The sequence below is a fragment of the Juglans regia genome, chromosome 8, assembly GCF_001411555.2.
Source record: "Juglans regia cultivar Chandler chromosome 8, Walnut 2.0, whole genome shotgun sequence".
Taxonomy (NCBI): Eukaryota; Viridiplantae; Streptophyta; class Magnoliopsida; order Fagales; family Juglandaceae; genus Juglans; species Juglans regia.
The window spans coordinates 16,928,230-16,947,986 of NC_049908.1; the positions used below are offsets into that span (position 1 = coordinate 16,928,230).

A 19,757-nucleotide genomic window follows, 5' to 3' on the forward strand; every position below is an offset into this window, starting at 1 on the left:
TTTCTTAAGGTTTCCTCCCACCCATGGAAGACCAGCTTCTGCCCAAGATATCCCACAAATAGTACTTGATGGGAAAACAAAGTCCACCTCATCAAAACCACCCACACGGCAGCTTTAGGCAGCCTAATGCCATGGGCGGTTTGCCCCTTGTTTTGGTCAAAACCACCATCACTCAAGTGTCACTCAAGCCCTCCCTACACCCTTCAGATTGTGTAAGAGGCGTGCTGACCATGCCCCTCTCATTTCATCGATTTTCCCACACGTTTCTTAGAGAGAAACTTAGAAACTCTCTCAGGCAGTTTTCTCAGCCTTGGTTCTTGCAGTTTTGGAAGTCCTTGTAGGTATTTTCTAATAATACATCCTTCTTGAAAGTTGTTTATCTTTGAGTGTAGTTTCTATGGGTACCTTTTTTGTTTGATTTAGTGGTCATATGGGCAGTCAAAAGTTATTTTAACTATAGAAAGGTCATTATGGGTGATAATTGGATAGTATGTTATATTTTAGAGTTTTTGACCAAGCTAGTTGATAGATCTTGGTCTGAAAGTTTTATGGAGTGCATTTAACATGTTTGTATGAATGATGGTTAAGGAGTTTTTGCATGTTATAAGCTTTTGCTACAATATTTTCTTAGATCTAAAAAGTTGGAAACTGGAAAGAGTAAAGCATTTCTATTTTGTGAAAGCTTGGATCTTTTGTTGTTGAATCATTCTCCAATGGCTTTGATATTTCTATATGGTGATTCTAAGTCTTTGCTCTAAGTTTTAGGATATTAGTTTGAAGATTGTAGGTGTTGATTTGTAAAGATAAGATTTTTATGCATGATGATACTCGATTAAGGAAAAAATGTGAGGTTTTCAGATAGATCCATGTTTTGGTTTAAGTCTGGCCATGTGATTTTAAGTTTAATACTTTGATCTACTTTAGGACATATTTTTAAACCATATGATGTTGATAGTTTGTGATTTTTATCATGGTATGTCTTGGATCAAGTGGTTTGATCAAAACCAAAGTTGAGAAAATTCTGTTTTGATGAAGTGTTGAAACTGAGTGCTTTAAGTTGAATTTTTGTGACTTTTGCTTATGTTTACTTGATGATTCAAAGCATGTTAATTCTTAGGAGTGTCTTATGAACATATTGGAAGAGAGTTTTTTAACTTTTAGAGTTCTTGGAGATGTTCTAAAAGAGACAAAACTTTGAGATTCAAGTGTTATGTTTTTAGTTAAAGTTTGGAACTTTTTGTTAAACAGATTTGTGTTTTATGAAGTGGATTTTTTTTTTGTCATTTTCGTATACTCTTAAGCATAGGATTCTATGTTGCAATATTTTGGTTTAAAGCATAAGTCTTGAGGTTGAATATAATTGCAACAAAATTCAAGAAAATGCCCTACGAGTGTTTCCGCCTTGGTGTGATTTTTATGGTTGTGAATTGTTTTAAACTTTTCTAATTAGATATTTGAGTTTCGGACAAAATTTACATGAGGAATCTAAATCTTGGTACTTTTCTAATAAGGATGTGAAATCGTCAAGTTATGGGTAAAATGATAATTTTTCTACATGTAGAGTACTCTCAGTTAGGATTTTTCATGTTACTAAGTTATTAGTGATAAAGTTTCTAACATTTAGGGCAGGTTTGGTAACCAAAACAAAACATAAAATTCTCATCTCATCTCATCTCATCTCATCATTACACTTTTTTCAAATCTCCATACAAGATATAATAAATAATTCAACTTTTTCAAATTCCAATACACTTTTTTCAAATCCCAAAACAATAATAATATTAAAACATAATATTTTAAACTTTAAAACAAAATACAAAATTCTCATCTCACTCCCTAAACCTACCCTTAGTACCTACTTATAATTTCTCGTGTTTCGTGCTTTTCCCTCATAATTGCGACAATCACTATATGTTAGTTTCTACCTTACTGTCAGATTACTATGTATGTATGTTAGTAAGGAACTATTGTTTATGTTCTTTTGTTATCATATATGCCATGCTATGTCATGTCACTACATGTTTATCTGTTACACATAATATTTTGTCATGAAATATTTATTTGTTGCACGATATATTCTGTCACATAATATTCATTTGTTATACAATATATTATGTCATGTAATGTTTATTTGTTACACGTTATGCCATGTCACCAAATGTTTGTTTGTTACATGTTATGAAATATTTTTTTGTTCATGTTACGTCATGTCATTCGTCTTACGTACATGTAATGTTACGTTATGTCAGGTCATCTGTCTTCATGTCATGTTATGTCTCGAGTAGTTTGTGTATCTCAAAACCAATATTTCTACATTAGTCAAGTCTGTTTACGTTTATCATGACCCTAAATGTTAGGATGAGGTAATATCCTAATAGAACTCCTTTGTTCATGCTGTAATGTCTAAATTAGTGTGAAATGCCCTGGGTTGACAAGGTAAAGATCAATAGGCTTGAAATGAGGTCTAATTAACTGGTCACAAGGGAGATGTCAGGTACTGACGCTGATGGTGCCATCCACATTTCAATTTCATTTTATATGTACTCGTGCTGGTGCAGATACCTGACACGTGATACATACATTATGTGTTTCATAGCAAGTGCAAACTGGCACGTATGTTAACGTACTCACAGCTGGTGCAAATACCTGTGTTGTGATGCTGTAATCGGTAGGGACACAAGTCTCAAGGGGACCCATGTAGCACCCGCATTGCACTTTTATTAATCACGCTTAATTATTGAACAAGATTCCAACTTCATGTATTTCACGTTCATGTTCATGTTATTTAACATTCAGTTCAATTCATGTTCAATTTCAGTCAATTCACATTCAATTCAAGTTCAATTCATGATCAGTTCACGTTTAGCTTTATGTCATGTTTAAGTTCATGTACGTTCAATTCTTCTCATGTCACTTCATGTCATGTCGAGCTTCAAGTTCAATCCATGTTTTATTTAAGTCATGTAAGTTCATGCCATGTTATATGTCAAGTCACGTCATGCTTATTTATGATTATGATTATGAATTCATCCCTTTACTGCCATGCCTGCATCCGTAAACTGTATGTTAAGTTTCCTGTTAATTTGCTGAGATTTGTACTCAAATCTCACCTTAGTAGTTCCAACTACCATTCCCCCTGGAATGATAGATAATGTGTCAAGATTAGGAGATATGGCAAATGATCCACTAAAGATGGTCAACTAGACAATGACAACACGACACAGAGCTCATCACTTAGACGCTCCATTTCCTTGATAGTATTATGACATCCTTGATCGAGTTGCGTGAGCTACTCGATGGATTAGCCCAACAGTTATCGTAGTTTTGCATGTACTTTGGAAACTCTGTCTCCAATACTAATTATGTTACAGACTTGTTGGACAAGTACTGTAACATTTTGGAAATTAGTTATATTGTGAATGTCATAAAGTATGTTTATATTTTTGGAATACATTACTTCTAGTACATAGTATTGCTCAAAGAAAAAAATTATCCGTTACGAATATTGTATATTGTTAATTATATGCTAGATATATTGCATCTTTATCTGTCATAAATGGGGACAGATAACTTTATATTGCATGTCCCGACGCTTCAAGTTCCATCAAATTTCAAACAGAATTTGGGGGCAGCACACGTGTGGCTGCTATTCAGTATTCACTTTGGTACCATGACTAGATTCTTATAGTTTCACTTTATGCTTTTTTGTTTTTATGTCAATTCAAATCAAAATAGTGGTACCTCGTCGTCCAAAAGTGGTTTTGAAACGGGCTCACTTTATGCCTTGTCCTCCAAACAGTGATACCTCGTCCTATCCACGACTAGATTCACTTTAAATTGGTTTTGACTACCAAAGTGAGTTTTGAAACGTGTTCTAAACTGAATTTAATTACCTTCTCTTTGACCAAACATGTTTTATCCTTTTTATTTTCAAAGAACCAACTGTTTTCACTTATTTCTGAAAAACTTAATCAGAATTTACCTCTGTTTTGATCTGTTCTTAACGATGAGTTCAGCCTCAACTTTGGCTTTAAAAAGGATGCTCGAACAGTGATTGGGACAACCTCAATAGGTGGACCTAAATTATATCTTTATTAAATTGAGGAATATATATATATATATATATATATATATACTACAAGAAAATTACTTATTTACGACCAGTTAATTCTAGTAAAATGACTATTGGCAACTAAAATTAGTTGCAAAAAATCTTTTGGTTGCAATAAATTGGTCACAAAAACCCATTTTTCTTGTAGTATTTATGGATGTAAATATTTATATATAATGAAATAACACGTCAGTTGAATAAAAATACATAATATATATATATGGTTAAGATTAGTCCCCTCTTTACCTTTTTATAGAAAAGAACCTCTCCCTTCTCTCCATTATTGTGCTTCTTTCTCTTCATCTTTCCACCCATACCATCTTTTCCTTTACATTTATATTCCTACCAACTTGCAAGGCTGCAACTATCTCTCTCCTTGCTATCGTCTTTCTTTTCTTCTTCTTCTTCTACTACTACATCACCTACTACCACTTGTACTAGCCTTTAGATCTTTCATTTTCACAGCTCTCAAAAAGACTCAAATGTGAACCAACTTCTGCAAGTCTTGATCTTGCAAAATCCATATCATCTTCCATACTTTGGGAAATACTTAATGAAATGGAGACCTGATATACTTTTTGGCTACAATATGATGAGTGTGAACTAGATCTTCTTCGATTACTTGACTAATGTCCTTTGAAGACCAAGGTCACCTTGTGGATTCAATTCAAATAACATAGATAAGAGCAGCCTTCTCGATATGGAAGCCTCAATGTCAAGAATCTATTGGGACCATGACACTATTGCGGTCCCATTTCCCCAAGTTTGCCTTAATCATTTTCCTTTTCTCGATTGTCTAGCATTGTTTAGATTTTTCTAAGTTATTGTTATATTCTCTTACCCCTTCATGATCTTTCATACTTTGTGGTTGATACAATATATATAAACATATACCCATTTACTTATCCAAAAAATATAATCCAATAATTTAGACCATACATACCATAAAATGGCATCGATGCATCATGTGATATGAATATGAATATGCATGACAGGACTGGGCAAATAGCATGACATGTGCTCGACTTGAAAAATAACGTGACTATACATAGACGTGACATGACTCGACTGAACTAAACTTGACATGTTACTTTGTTACATGATTATATGATCAGTGATTTTTGAAAAAAAAGAATCTAGATGGGCAAAAATCTGTTTTAGTCAAATTACATGTTCATGCTCATGTATTCATATTCATGGTTTACTTTATGAGAAATTCTATTTGCAGTCCTTAAGTGGGGACTGCATATGCAGACACATTATTAAATGAGATAAAACATTATTTTAGGAAGGATAATTTTGTAATTTTAAAAAATTTTAAAGTTATAATAGCCTAGGCTTGCATTGCAGTCCCCAAATGGAGACTGTTCTTAGCATTGCTCTTACTTTATACATGTTTATGTTATCTCTATGTAATTTGTTCTTGGAATAACTTGTTGAGATTTCTTGAAATCTCACTGTGATAGTTTCTACTACCATTGCCCTCAGAATGATAGAAATTGTGGTAGGATTCGAAGATAGTGAGTAAGATGGATGAGTTGCCTGATTTGATTGAGGTTGAGTTAACAATAAAAGCTTGTTATAGCATAGTTGTCTCTTACCTAGAAGCCACCTCGCATTTCCTCACAGAGATTCAGGATATCCTCAACAAAGAATACACAACGCAATGGACCCCTGAGCTCGAAGAAGTTCATAGCCTTGAAACCGTTTTTATTACATGAACGACTATGTAATAATGGCTTGGGAATTCATATCAGAGGCACAGGAGATCTTACGATCATATGAAACGCAAATTATGATCCAGTGATATAGGATATGGATTACATTTGGATGATTTCGGTAAAAGGGTCATGGTTTAGACCCTTATTTTGTATTGAACGAATTTTTAATCAAGATACTTTTGGAAAAAATAGTATTCTTATATGGTACCATATTAAATTGCTCAACATTTGATTAGTTTTTGAACTTATTCCGTTGTGATTATTGCATAATACTTGAAATATGTTAGGTGCATTGTATGTTATTTGTCATGAATGAAGGGTATTTGACTTTGTATTACATGTCACGACATTCCAGTATCTATCAAATCCCAAGCAGAGTCTGGGGGCATCACACATATGCTATATATGTTCTAAGATCATGCTAAGACATTAATATAATCATTACATAAAAACTTAAAATCTTCATATCAATAAAAATGTCAAAATACTAAAAGGCCCCCGTTTGGATACAAGAACTGTTTCATCTAATTTCTTCTCATCTCATTAATACAACTTTATCAAATTCTTACACAAAATACAATAAACAATTAAACTTTTCAAATTTCAAAACAATAATAATATTAACAAATAATACTCTAACAATATTTTATTCAACTTTTAACTTTCATCTCAACTCATCTCATCTCAACTCAATATCCAAACGACACCTAAGTTTTTGTCAAATAGAACAAACCTTTGATGTTCTTGGTCTAACACTTTTCAAATAAACTCTAGGGACTCTAAAAGTTCATAAACACACTCTTATCATGTTCATAGATCAAACCTAGGTGATAATCATGCTTGAACACAAACCATAATCAGAAAACTCATTATCAAACCAATTGACATGCATACTAAGTCTAAACCGAGTGCCACATATTTTGGTCTGAGAACAAACACCCTAAATCTGAAACTTTTATGAAGTAAACCTTCAAGAAATAAAATCATATACTTCATATTCAAGTTCTAAACTTGAGCTAAGTATTTAATCTAGGATCACAAGTAAAAAATTTCATAAAAACCCCAAGTAAACCCATGACCCTCAAGTTTGTGTCCTAACTGAACCTTTGTATGCATACAAATTATTCCATCGAGATCGAAGAACATCATATGTGAATATAAAGACCATTGGATCATGTTTCCTTTACAAAGGATTAAAACTTTTCCAAAGCAGAAACTGTTTTGATACTACCAGTTTTCAACTTTCCAAAATCATGCAAAACTCTTTATAAAAACTTTTAACATGCAACAAATCTAAACTTAACTTATATATTAACATGTTAACTCTTTACCATAGAAAGATCTACCCAAAATTTCATCAAAATATCAAAGTTTCACATAAACATCCAGATTGTCGACTAGTATGATCTTTGTATATATGCTCAAACCAACTTTTCATTAATCAAACCTCCATGAAAATTATGCTAAGTATAACTAAATTTGAGATTCATTAATATATATTTACATGGGAGCATGCAAGACTTGACTTAATGTAGTTTCTATATGTTCGAGAGAAGATGATATTGCATTTCAGACCTATTCCGCATTTGATCAATTCTTAAAGTAAAGATATTATAGGTTCTTTCTCAAGTCCTAGGACCAGGTTTAGAATATTTTAGCTAGGGGCTTTGAATGTAGTGTGAAGCTTTCATCCCAAGCCCCCCCTAGTAGATCTGCCTTGTCCTTGTCATCTCAAACTGATGTAAATGACTCGTGTTCTCATGAATTGGTCAACGATAGTTGAGAAAGCTCGTATTGTGGTTGGCAAACAGGGAAATGCGATGACAACAGTAGCAGTGGGATGAACTGGCATGGGGACGGGGATATTGTAGATCCAACAACATTAATAGACACTCGATCGAGTAAATTAATGCAAGGCATGATGAAATTGGTAAATATCTTGATAAGATTTTTTCCTTCTCAAATTACGTTTATGATATCGATTTTATGTCAGCATAAATATTTGAATTTTTTTTTTTTTACAGCCCCTTCAGAGATGTATTAATTCTTGGTTCGGTCGACAGTGTGGCCACCGATGCAAAGTTCGGAGTTCTTGGTTCCTCTCACCTCTTTGAACAACCACTATAAGAAAAACGAGCTTTTGTGATTAATTTATTGCAACCAAATGACTATTCACAACCTATTTTAATTACAAATATTCATTTTGCTGAAATTAACTGGTCGCAAAATAACCACGGAAGACCCATGCATGCATGATAAAGATCCCCTTATAAAACTAAATGAACCCATGTCTTTTGAATAGCCCCTAGCTTACACTTTGAATGGACCCATGTTTATTTTCCTTAATCTTGAATATTTTCATGATCTTTTGTAATATATATAGTGGTTTTTTATCTTAAAAACAAGTCGATCAAAAACAGAAGGAGATTGATCAATTTCATGAACAAAAAGCACGGCAACTGATCTAGGACTCCGAATGCAACCTCATTTTCCAAAAAACTCACTTTTGATTTTGTGACAAAACTCGTGACTTTTACCTTAATTTTGAACAACCGCATACCCCATCTGCCTCAAACAGTAGTACCGCGTACCTCTTCAGGCTAGCTGCTCGTGTACGCTTAATTGGAAGTTTCAGAGAGAGATCAGAGAGAGAGAGAAAGGCTTGGTATTTACCTGAGAGTGTAGAACCGGCCTTAAAGCAAAGGAGCTTGTAAAATACAATAGGCAGAAGGTCCATGTCCCTGGGCATGATTGGAAACATGCAATCCTCTACGAAACTTGGTTTGCTGAACAATTTCAAATTTGCATTCGCTTAGAGGATTGAATTTTTCCAATTATGCCCAAGGACGTACAAGGACCCTCCAGCTGTTGGCTGGGCATGTTATAAACCATAACTTCATCTGGGATTGATTATGCCTATTTATAATAATATTGTTCAAAGTTATCTCGGCGCAGCTGCCATTCACTTTCGTACCATGCACGCACAAATAGATTCTAAAATTTTCACTTTATATATGCTTCTTTGAATATAATTTTATGCCATTCCAAATCAAATAAAACAGTGATAGCTCGTCCTCCAAAACTAGACATAGCTAATTGTAACGTCTTAATGGAAGGTTCAAACAATATAGTCTATACTCTAAAAAGACTAGTCCATGATACAATTGGAGCTCCATTGAAACCTTATAAAGAACAAAAACTTTTCCATCCCAACGTGGGATCTCATTCGCCACATACACTTATCCTTATCATATAGGTTATCACAATCTCCGTTCTTTAAATTCTCGACTTCCTCGTCGGGCCTGTCCGTTGTAGGTGTGGCACGGCTTAAGTCTCACATTTCTGGTTGAGATAGGATTTGATACCATTCCACCAAAAAGGCTCTCTCAAGTCCCGATACATCTTGGTACGGCCGTTATACTAATATTTCACGAAAAATGTCCCAAGTGATCGTTTATTTCAAAAATTGGTTTTGAAATTACAATTTACCTCTACTTTAATTTCCTTTTTTCAAGGATGGATTTGAATTCAAACTCAATTTAATTAAGTTGTAAAGTACTAATGCTCAGAGTGTGAATTATAAGTACTTGATCATGTCAGTCGACATTTTAACGTCATATAGAGCTAGCATTCTCAATTCAAGCTTCCGCCGATGGTATATTAGATCATTCATATACTTGAAGAAGATGTCTATTTGTAGTTATTATGTTCACGTCAAAACATTTGACAGTACCATAGAGATCAAGCCAATAAAACATCCTTAATTTCCAAGAAATGAGTTTAGACGACTGGTCAAATGATTCTGAATATTAATTCTACAAATACGCTTTCATTCATAACATCAAATATTCTTTGTTTAACAAGATATACAATACAACCATTGAGAGTGGAGGAATCATGCAATATGTTAGAAGAAGACAAGGACGTAGTGGGACCCCAAGTATAAAGGGGCCGGCCGGGAATTGAGTGAATGGTTCTGGTCCACTCACTTTCCTAGCTTCGTACATTGAAAAAGAATCGGTCATTGAACAATCTTCCAGAAAGGGAAAGGACTAACTTTGTGGGTAAGCCGAAGGCCTACAAACAAAGCGGCCGAAGGACTGGCTTTGTGCTAGTCTTCAAATTCTCGGATTGGGAGTTATCCTCTATTTTCTCATTTTTATGTATAATTTTTTCCGTTTTACGAGGAAGACTTAACCATCGGAAGCATTTCCCACTCAGATCACCTGGGGTTGTTTCTTTGTTCGCAGGTGCCTATTGGAACCGTTGCAGGCACTGCTGAGAATTGTCTCAACAATATCATGCAAAATAGAATTTATGTTTATAACATTGATAATATCTTTCCAGAATTATGTTTGTATATAATAGTTTTGATTTTATATATGTAGCACAAGATATATTCAGAAAAGAAAATTATAATACTTATAATACTAGTTAATTGGTGCTCCTTTCTCCGGAACTGCATACAAAAATTCATCGATTAGCAACGTTTACATGCAAGCTGGTTTGCAAGTTTCAATTAGGTTGCAAGCTAGCACTACAATAGATTTCATTTATTGTGATAGATGAAACCGTCACAAAAAACAAGCAAACCGTCGTAAAAACTTTTTGGTGACTGTTTGAAAGCGTCCCCACAACCGTCAACAAAAATGCGTCATTAATATTTGTTTTTTGTGACGGTTGGAAGTCGATCTGTCATGAGTTGCAATGTTTGAACATGAAGAGATTTTGTGACAATCGAATTCTGTCACAGAAAGTACGTTCAAACTTTACTCGACCGATTAGCATTCGAATGATAAGTATCTAACGTTTGATATTTTTCATTTGCACGTTCACTTTTTACACTCGAACGTACATACTTTGAACGTTTGTGATGTGACATTTGAATTTTGCATTCACAAGTTATTGGGCAATTGCTCGAATGTCAGAGATTAAATATTAAAATGGTTGATAAATAAGTTCGAATGCATCTTTTTTAATCATTTGAACATTAAGAAATATTTGTTGGATCATAATAGAATAAGTTTGAATGTTTGTGAAGTATATACGTTCGAACATAATACGTTACGTTCGAATGCATTTATCACATGTAAAACTCAGGCCCAACATGAAAGTCGTATTCAATTTTATTTATTTTTATATGGAGGAAAAGCCCATTTGAGTTTTAGCAAGTATTTTTAGAAATAGGTTACAGACCCAATATTTATATTGATGGAATATGGACTTTTATTAGGTTTGATATTTAGGTGATATTTAGGTTTAATTCAATTAATATTTTATAAAACAAGTGGGAATTTCATTTTATTTGGTATTGAATCCGACATAGTTATGGAGCGAAATAGATTAGTTTGGATGTAAGTCAAGCCCAAATACTTTGAAACAAGCCCTAAAGCCCAAGCCGGTGAGATCACGCCATGCACGCTTTCTATTTTTTTCCTAGGATTTCAACCACCTATTTAGGCATCATCTCATGAACGTAGAATCTCCCTCAACTAGAGTTACTCTTGACGTTAATTTTCTCCACGGCATGCACGTTCCTATCCCCACGACATTCACGACAACAACTTGCATAGGAGATATACATTCACGATTATGCAATTTTTCTCACTCTCTTTTTCTGTAGGGTTTCTAGTCATCTAGATATATAGATATATATAAGTGGAGATCCTCATCAGCATATAGAAGATAGCCCAAAGCACCCCACCGTTGCACCTGACCGAGAGAAACAAAGCCACGGCAGTCCCAACGTGTTATTGCCACTGCACCACCGTTCCACCTCTTCTACCCTCCTTAACAGCCAGCCACCGTGAACTCACCTCGGTTAGCACCACAGTGAGCCACCCCATTCCTACACGTAGCAAGGCCACACGCAAGCCTCTGTTTTGCACCACTGAAAGCAGTGCACATTCTTTCCTCCATAGTAAACCACAGAGCCGCCTCCCAGCTGCTCAGCCTCAAGCGGGAACCACCAGAAGATGCCGGTTGTGCACCCAGGTCCGCCGTGACCTCCTCTCGGTAAGCCCCCATGACGAGAGCCCTCCCCACAGGTTCTCCATCTTTTTTTTTCTCTGTTGTTCTGATCCTCACGTTAACTTCACTCTCACATCACTGTATCTCTCCTTCCACAATGCCCTGTTGACGCTCCCAGCCGCGCCGCCGTCGACGTCCACCCAGTGCCGATCTCCTCCTTCTCTATCGTGAGTTATTCTTTTCTCTCGGTGAGTTTAATTCAGTTGCATGGTTTTATGGTTTTTCAGATATTGTGTTGTAAAGTTCAACTTCAGACAATGCATTTTATGGTTTTCACTAAAACACCCTGACTATAGGTTGGTCTTATATTAAGTCTTGTGTTCGTCTACTTTATATTTTTTTAAATATATAGCTTATAAAGAATATAGATGAGTTTCTGAATTATATTATTAGTAAGAATATATTTTTTTCTAAAATATGAATTTTTGAAGTGAACAGTAGGTACAAAATTTTATTTTCAACCCTTTAAAAGAATATTTTTGATTTAATGAGAATTATGATTGTTTTTACTTAAAAAAACATTGTTATAATTATGTTAAGAGAATATTACAGATTGGAGAAGTATTTTTTTATGCGCATCATTGTAATTAGTAAAATATTAGTATTCATTATTAGAAATAATTTTAGAGTTTAATAGTCGGAGAAATTAAGTGGATTTGAGAAATTTGGGAAGTGATGGCATTTTACGATTATGAGAAGTTTAGGTTTTTGAGGAATTAAAATAGGTTAATTTAGTATTTCAAGTTAAATATTGAAATACGTGTTTGATTCAAAATTTACGAGATTTATATGTCTATTTTATAGGTGACGATTAATAATTGTTCTGCATTATTGAGGGAAATTCTTGAAAAGCTAAAAAGTCCAGGTAAGCGGGATTCCTATACTAAACTTTGCATAAAAAGAAAATGAACTGAGTTTGATTTTGAAAATATGCATGTTTGTTTTGAAAAGAAATCTGAAAACAACCTCGGATATATGTTCTGTATATGCATGAAATCTGAATAAGAGAAAATATTTTTTGTTATAACTGGTGTAAACATGAGCTAATTTTGTGCATTCTATTTCTAAACTATGCAAAAAGAGCATATATGAAATTTATGAAAGTTTGTGCATGTAATGTGAAAATGTTCTGAAACTGTTTTTGAATATGTGAAAAAATCTGAATTTGTTCAGTATTCTATTTGGATATGTTGTGGCATATGAAAACCTTGGCATGAATTGCTGATTTTGTAACTGAATATGATCTGGTTCCGATGATGTTCTGTTATGTTTCTGTTAAGGCCCTACCACGGGTATAATGGTGGTTTATAACCCTACCATAGGGGTTACTGGTATACGGCCCAGCCACAAGTATAATGATGGTTTATAATCCTACCACATGAGTTAAACATGGTATACGGCCTAGTCATGGGTATAATGATTGTTTATAACTCTACCATGGGGGTTAAGCATGGTATACGACGCAACCACGAGTATAATGGTTGTTTATAACCCTACCACGAGGGTTAAACATTGTATACGGCCCAACCATGGTATAATAGTGGTTTATAACCCTACCACAGAGGTTAAACATGGTATGCATCCACGGGTATAATGGTGGTTTATAACCCTACCATGGGGGTTAAACATGGTATAAGGCCCGGTCACGGGTATAATGATGGTTTATATCCCTACCATGGGGGTTAAACATGGTATATGTCCCGATGTGATGCACTGATATGATATGAAGATCATGTTTTAGATTTTGATATGCCAAAAGATTTTTGAATAAGAAAGTTTTATGAAAGTTTCGCTCTGATATTTTTTATAACATGTGTTGATTACGCATTCTGAAAGTAAATATTCTAGTTCTGCATTCTAAAAAACATGTTTGTTCTACATTCTGAATTTTGTAAATGCTCATGTTTACATACTAGAATATGTTCTCTACTTCTTGAATTGTTGATAACTCACCTCTTATTTCCACAATATTTATTTAGATATTTTGATAATTCAACTGAGGATCAAGATTATGAGGTATTGGGTGAGATGATTTAAGAATAGAAAGTTTTTATGAGTATTGGCGATTTTTATTAAGAAATTTTATTGTGTTATGATGACTTGCCATTTTGGAAAATTGGGTATATTGAGAAAATTAGTTTGAATCGAAATTTCTAAATGATATTGGGAATTTGGAGTCTATAATTATATTGTTGAAAAGCAAGCCTATGGAGATTTTAGTTTGTTTGCATAAAATTATCTGGGGAGCTAATGATGAAGTGAGAATGATGGGTATGCATGAATGTGAGGATAGATAATGCAGTGTAATTGAGTTTTGAATTAACTTTTGGATTTGATTAATCTTGAATGATTCCTTTGAATTATAGACTTTAGACAATCTTTGAGGCAATAAATTTTATAAATCAAACCAATGCTTATTTTAATTTTCTTTTCTTTTATTCTTTGCTCAAGGGCGAGCAAAGGTTAAGTTTGGGTGTATTTTATAATTGTTATTTTTATGTAATTTTTATCACTTTTTTATTTATGAAAAATATAATTTTCCCTTCAATACTATTGATTTTATTTTATTTCTATATATTTTTTATTTATTTTATTGGATTTGAAGAATGAGAAGATTTAGTGCAAAAATAGAGCATTTTGGTCCAAAATAAGAGACTACGGATCCAGACCAATGAGAGGCAGCGAGATTTAATAAAGCCGATGAGATTTGTGCGAGGAGCCTTATCCCATGGGCAGCAAAGAGATTTCTATTGCCCAAAGCCGAGAAGACTTACCTCTCGGTAGGCAACCTGAAGGCGCGAAGACTTGGCGACAAGGCTCTAGGCGGGTTAGATTGGGTGACTAGTCTAAACAACCAACTTAAAAGATCAATTTAAACGACATCGTGGACAGCTAGAAAAAGAGAGATGAGTCTTTCATCTCGGTCGGGAGTCTTTCCACTCGGTAGGCGAGGAAAGGGCCGTGTGGTCTTTATGACCTCCACGCTCGTTCATTTGTGACCTTTCCGTCAGTTATATTTAGCGCACACGCCGGTTGGACCCTTTCGAGTTTTGCAATCAATCTATTGATGATCAAATCCTCCTGAACTCTGCAATTCAAGTCGCATATCATTGAATCTTTCGTTTTAGATAATTCCGATATTCTTGGGATAATTTCCTTTTATGTTAACATCTATCTTTAGAAACTATTTTCCAGAGTTTTAAGCTAGATTGTAGCCACATTTATTTTGTTTCCGGATTTGAGTTTTGACATCTATTTAATCCTGTCTTGTTGGATGAATAGGGAGTATTGGTTCTTAGTCTTAGTTTTTAGTTTTGAGTTTTAGAGAGTCTGAGTTTAGGTTTCGATTATTCCAAAGTTATGTTTTTAGTTTCTTTCTAGGAGGTGGATCTAGAGAGCAGTGGCGAGAGCCGCATGTTTCCTCAACGGACTTCAACGACAAATACTAGTTTTATTCTTTTCAATTCCATTATGAACTAATTATATTTTCTAGACCTTTGATGTAGCCTAGTGTTGAACATAGTTTATATTCCAAGTTATTTTATTTTCAATATTTCCATGACTGAGTGTTTATTCCTTGTTCTTAATGCTTACAATTTTCTAGTTAACTATTGTTCGATCTATTGGATTGCAATGAAACTGAAAGGTGATTTGTGATTAAAATTCTAAGATTAAATACCATTAGTTGAGCAAAAACAAAGATGTTTTATCGCGACTAGTGTGATTTTCAAGAAAAATCCAAAGAACTTAACGAGTCTTTAATTAGTTATATTCACAGAGAGATATAGAGTTATTAGTTGGAAATATTTTTGGTATTGTTCGAGAGAAAATATTGAATAGTTAAGAGATTTTAATCATAAACTTTGGATAATTGAGATTCTATAACAAGGAAGAATAAATTGTGTGGAATTTGTTAGGTGAATTCAAATACTCTAGATCTATTCTTATTATTTTTAAAATCTTAATTTTAATGTTTTTTTCTTCAGTTTAATTTAGATAAACCATTCTTCAAATTTCAGTTTTTCAAATAGTAATTAATTTAGTCAATTTTAATACTCAATAGCATAATTATTCTATGTGGGTTCGATAACCTTTTCATTTAAAACACTTTACTACTTGTTACGATTCTGTGCACCTGCTGATATATGTTTTTATGTGAACAAGTTTTTGGCACTATTGCCGATGAATAGTTATTTGTTATTGATATTGATACCAGCTAGGTTTTTTACTACTTTGGATTTTATTTTATTTCATTTATTTTAAAAAAATCGTTTAAATTAGATATCAGTTTGATTTTTCTTTTCAAGAATCAGAAGTGCATGCCCCGATCAAAATCATTAGAGCATACACCTTTCGATCCCGAGATTGAAAGAACCTTACATCGGATCAATAAAGAGAAAAAGAAAGAGGTCGCCGCGTCCAAAGTTAATATGGCCGACCAAGAAAACAAGGCGTTAAGAGGCTATATGATGCCTCAGTCAATGCGGCGACGTTCAGTATAAGGCAGCCAACTATACAAGCCAATAACTTCAAGATCAAGCCGGCCATTATTCAATTAATTCAACAAATCGTCCAGTTTGGAGGGCTGTCACAAGAGGATCCTAATGTCCATATTGTAAATTTTTTAGAAATTTGTGAAACGTTTAAACACAACGGAGTGACAGATAATACAATTCAATTGAGAATTTTTCCTTTTTCCCTTAGGGAAAAAGTATAATTTTGGCTGAATTCTTTGCACCCTTGCATCATCACCACTTGGGAACAATTGGCACATGAATTTTTAGCAAAATATTCCCCTTTGGCCAAGATAGCAAAGTTAAGGAATGATATCTTTACCTTCATCCAATTTGCGGGTGAATCATTATATAAGGCATGAGAGAGATACAAGGATGTATTACACAAGTGTCCACATCAAGACCTCTCAGCTTGGCTTCAAGTACATACATTTTGCAATGGTTTCGGATCCACAAATCATCTATGGTTGATGCAGCCGCAGGAGGAGCATTAATGAGAAAGACCCCTGAAGCTGCATATGAATTTCTGGAAGAGTTGGCGTCTAACAACTATCAGTGGGCCCGTAGAGAGAGCAATGCCAAAGAAGACAGCCAGTGTCGTTAACTTGACTCCTATGTCTGCAATTGCGGCTCAGTTGGCTAATTTATCCAAACAAATAGGTAAAATGAACATTAATGCTATTCAAACTAATGTTGTTTGTGATCATTGCGCACGAAATCATTCAAGTGTAGATTGTCAAGTGGGGAATCCTTTTGCCCAACCAAGTTATGAACAAGTCCATTACGTGTTCAATTTTCAACATCAAAATAATCCTTATTCAAACACGTTCAATCCTGGATGGAGAAATCTCCCTAATTTTTCATGGAACAATAACCAACTACTAGCTAAACCACCTCAATAGTTTCCACAGCAAGAGAAGAAGCCGACACTTGAAGATATGATCATGCAGTACATGCAAAAGACTGATGTGGTGAATCAAAACAACTCGGCTTCAATCCAAAATCTTGAGGCACAAATCTTGAGGATAGCAGGGACTTTACCGAGCAACACTATAATCAATCTGAATGAACATGTCAAAGCCATAACGTTGAGAAGTGGGCAGGCATATGACCAGCCACAGTCGGTAAATACCGAGCGAGATGAAGAAGCTACCAAAAATGTGGAATTAGAGAAGAAGGAAATCGAGTATGATGTGAAAGAGACCGATCGGGAGGTGACTGACTAGCAAGCTGAGAAGACTAGAGAGAATAAAGGGGCTGCAAAATCCAAGAAATCTATGGAGTCTACTTCTGAAACTTATTCTCCTTCAATTTATGATTCACCAATTCATTTTCCGCAAATATTGAAGAAAAATAAGATTGATAATCAGTTCTCTAAATTTCTAAGTATATTTAAGCAACTTCATATTAATATTCCTCTCATTGAAGCTTTAGAGCAAATGCCTAAATACGCAAATTTTTTTAAGGATATATTATCAAACAAGCGGAAGTTGGAGGAGTATGAAACTGAGATGCTAACCGAGGAGAGCAGTACAATTTTACAAAAGAAGCTACCGCCTAGGTTGAAAGATCCGAGGAGTTTCACGATCCCTTGCACTATAGTAAATTTCTATTTTGATAAAGTTTTATACAACTTAGAGGCAAGTATTAATCTAATGCCTCTCTCTGTTTTCAGGAAATTAGGTGTTGGAGAAGCAAAGCCGACCACCATCTCTCTACAGTTGGCAGACAAATCTATTAAATACCCGAGAGGACTCTTTGAGGACGTACTGGTAAAAGTTGGTAAGTTCAGCTTCCCTCCCGACTTCGTTGCACTCGATATGGAGGAGGATGAGGAGATCCTTTTGATACTGGGCCAACCTTTCCTAACGAAAGGGAGAACCTTAATTGATGTCCAGCAAGCGAAACTCATTTTGAGGGTCAGCAAGGAGCAAGTCACATTTGACGTGTTTAAATCTATGAAATTCTAGTCTGAGGTACGTTCTTGTTTTCAAATAAGCAACCGAGACATGGCCTAGGCCGACGAGACCTATGGAACCGAATTTTCAAAGCAACCACTTGTGGTATGTCTTACTCACTCTACGTCTATTGAATCGAAAGATGAAAAAGTTAAGGAGTGTGAGAGATATTTGGAAGCTACACCTTCCATTTCTCATTCAATAAAATCGAAAGTGAAAGAGCTAAACTCATCTTAGCCGACATCACCCAAGCTTGAACTCAAACTGCTTCCATCAAATTTAAGGTACGCTTTCTTAGGCCAGGACCCTACTTTTCCAGTCATTATTAACAGTTCTTTGAGTGATGTAGAGGAAGAGAAGTTGTTGAGAGTCTTGTAGGAACACAAGATGGCCTTGGGTTGGACCATCTCGGACATCAAAGGAATTAGTCCTTCAATTTGCATGCATAAGATTTTAATGGAGGATAATTTTAAACCGATCGTCCAACCCCAGAGGAGATTGAATCCATCAATGCAAGAAGTGGTGCATAAAGAGGTATTGAAGCTTTTAGATGTTGGGATCATTTATCCAATCTCAAATAGTGCATAGGTAAGTCTAGTGCAAGTCGTTCTAAAGAAAGGAGGGATAACTGTGATCAAGAATGGGAAGAATGAACTAATACAGACGAAAATGGTCACGGGATGACGAATATGCATAGACTATCGAAGACTAAATGATGCAACTTGGAAAGACCATTTTCCCTTACTATTTATTGATCAAATGCTAGAAAGACTTGCCGACCACGCCTACTACTGTTTTCTAGATGGATATTCCAGTAACAATCAAATAGCCATTGCATCCGAGGATCAAGAGAAGACCACTTTCACCTGTTCTTACGGCACTTTTGCATATAGACGCATGCCTTTTGATCTTTGCAATGTGCCAGCCACTTTTCAAAGATGCATGATGTCCATCTTCTTGGACATGGTGGAAAATTTTTTAGAAGTCTTCATGGATGACTTCTCGATTTTTGGTCACTCTTTTGATAACTTGCTTATCTAATTTATCTTTGGTTTTGCATAGATGCAACAAGACAAATCTTGTTTTAAATTGGAAAAAATGTCACTTCATGGTTAAGGAGGGAATAGTGCTTGGTCATTGCATTTTCTTCAAGGGAATTGAGGTTGACTGAGCAAAAAGATCAAAGTTTTTGACAAACTCCTACCACCGACCAATGTGAAAGGCGTGAGGAGCTTCTTGGGTCACGTCGGGTTCTATCGTCGGCTTATAAATGATTTTTTCCAAATTACGAAACTTCTCTGCACTCTGTTGATTAAAGATACTCAATTTGAATTTTCTGACGAATGTTTGCATGCTTTTGAAACATTGAAAAAGAAATTAATTTCAGCACCTATCATTGTGTCACCGGATTGGAATTTACCTT

At 34.8% G+C, this 19,757-nt stretch overlaps 1 protein-coding gene and 1 non-coding gene across 2 annotated transcripts; one reads left to right on the forward strand and one right to left on the reverse strand.

The window, feature by feature from the left end:
* Positions 1–16,675: 16,675 nt before the first annotated feature.
* On the reverse strand, positions 16,676–16,782 carry LOC118349356. Its single transcript, XR_004802326.1, has one exon. It is a non-coding gene; the product is annotated as a small nucleolar RNA R71 (small nucleolar RNA).
* Positions 16,783–17,320: 538 nt separating this feature from the next.
* Positions 17,321–18,346, forward strand: LOC109000428. Its single transcript, XM_018977294.1, has 2 exons — positions 17,321–17,590; positions 17,843–18,346. The coding sequence occupies exons 1-2, from the start codon at positions 17,321–17,323 to the stop codon at positions 18,344–18,346; spliced, it is 774 nt and encodes a 257-aa protein (XP_018832839.1).
* Positions 18,347–19,757: the final 1,411 nt, after the last annotated feature.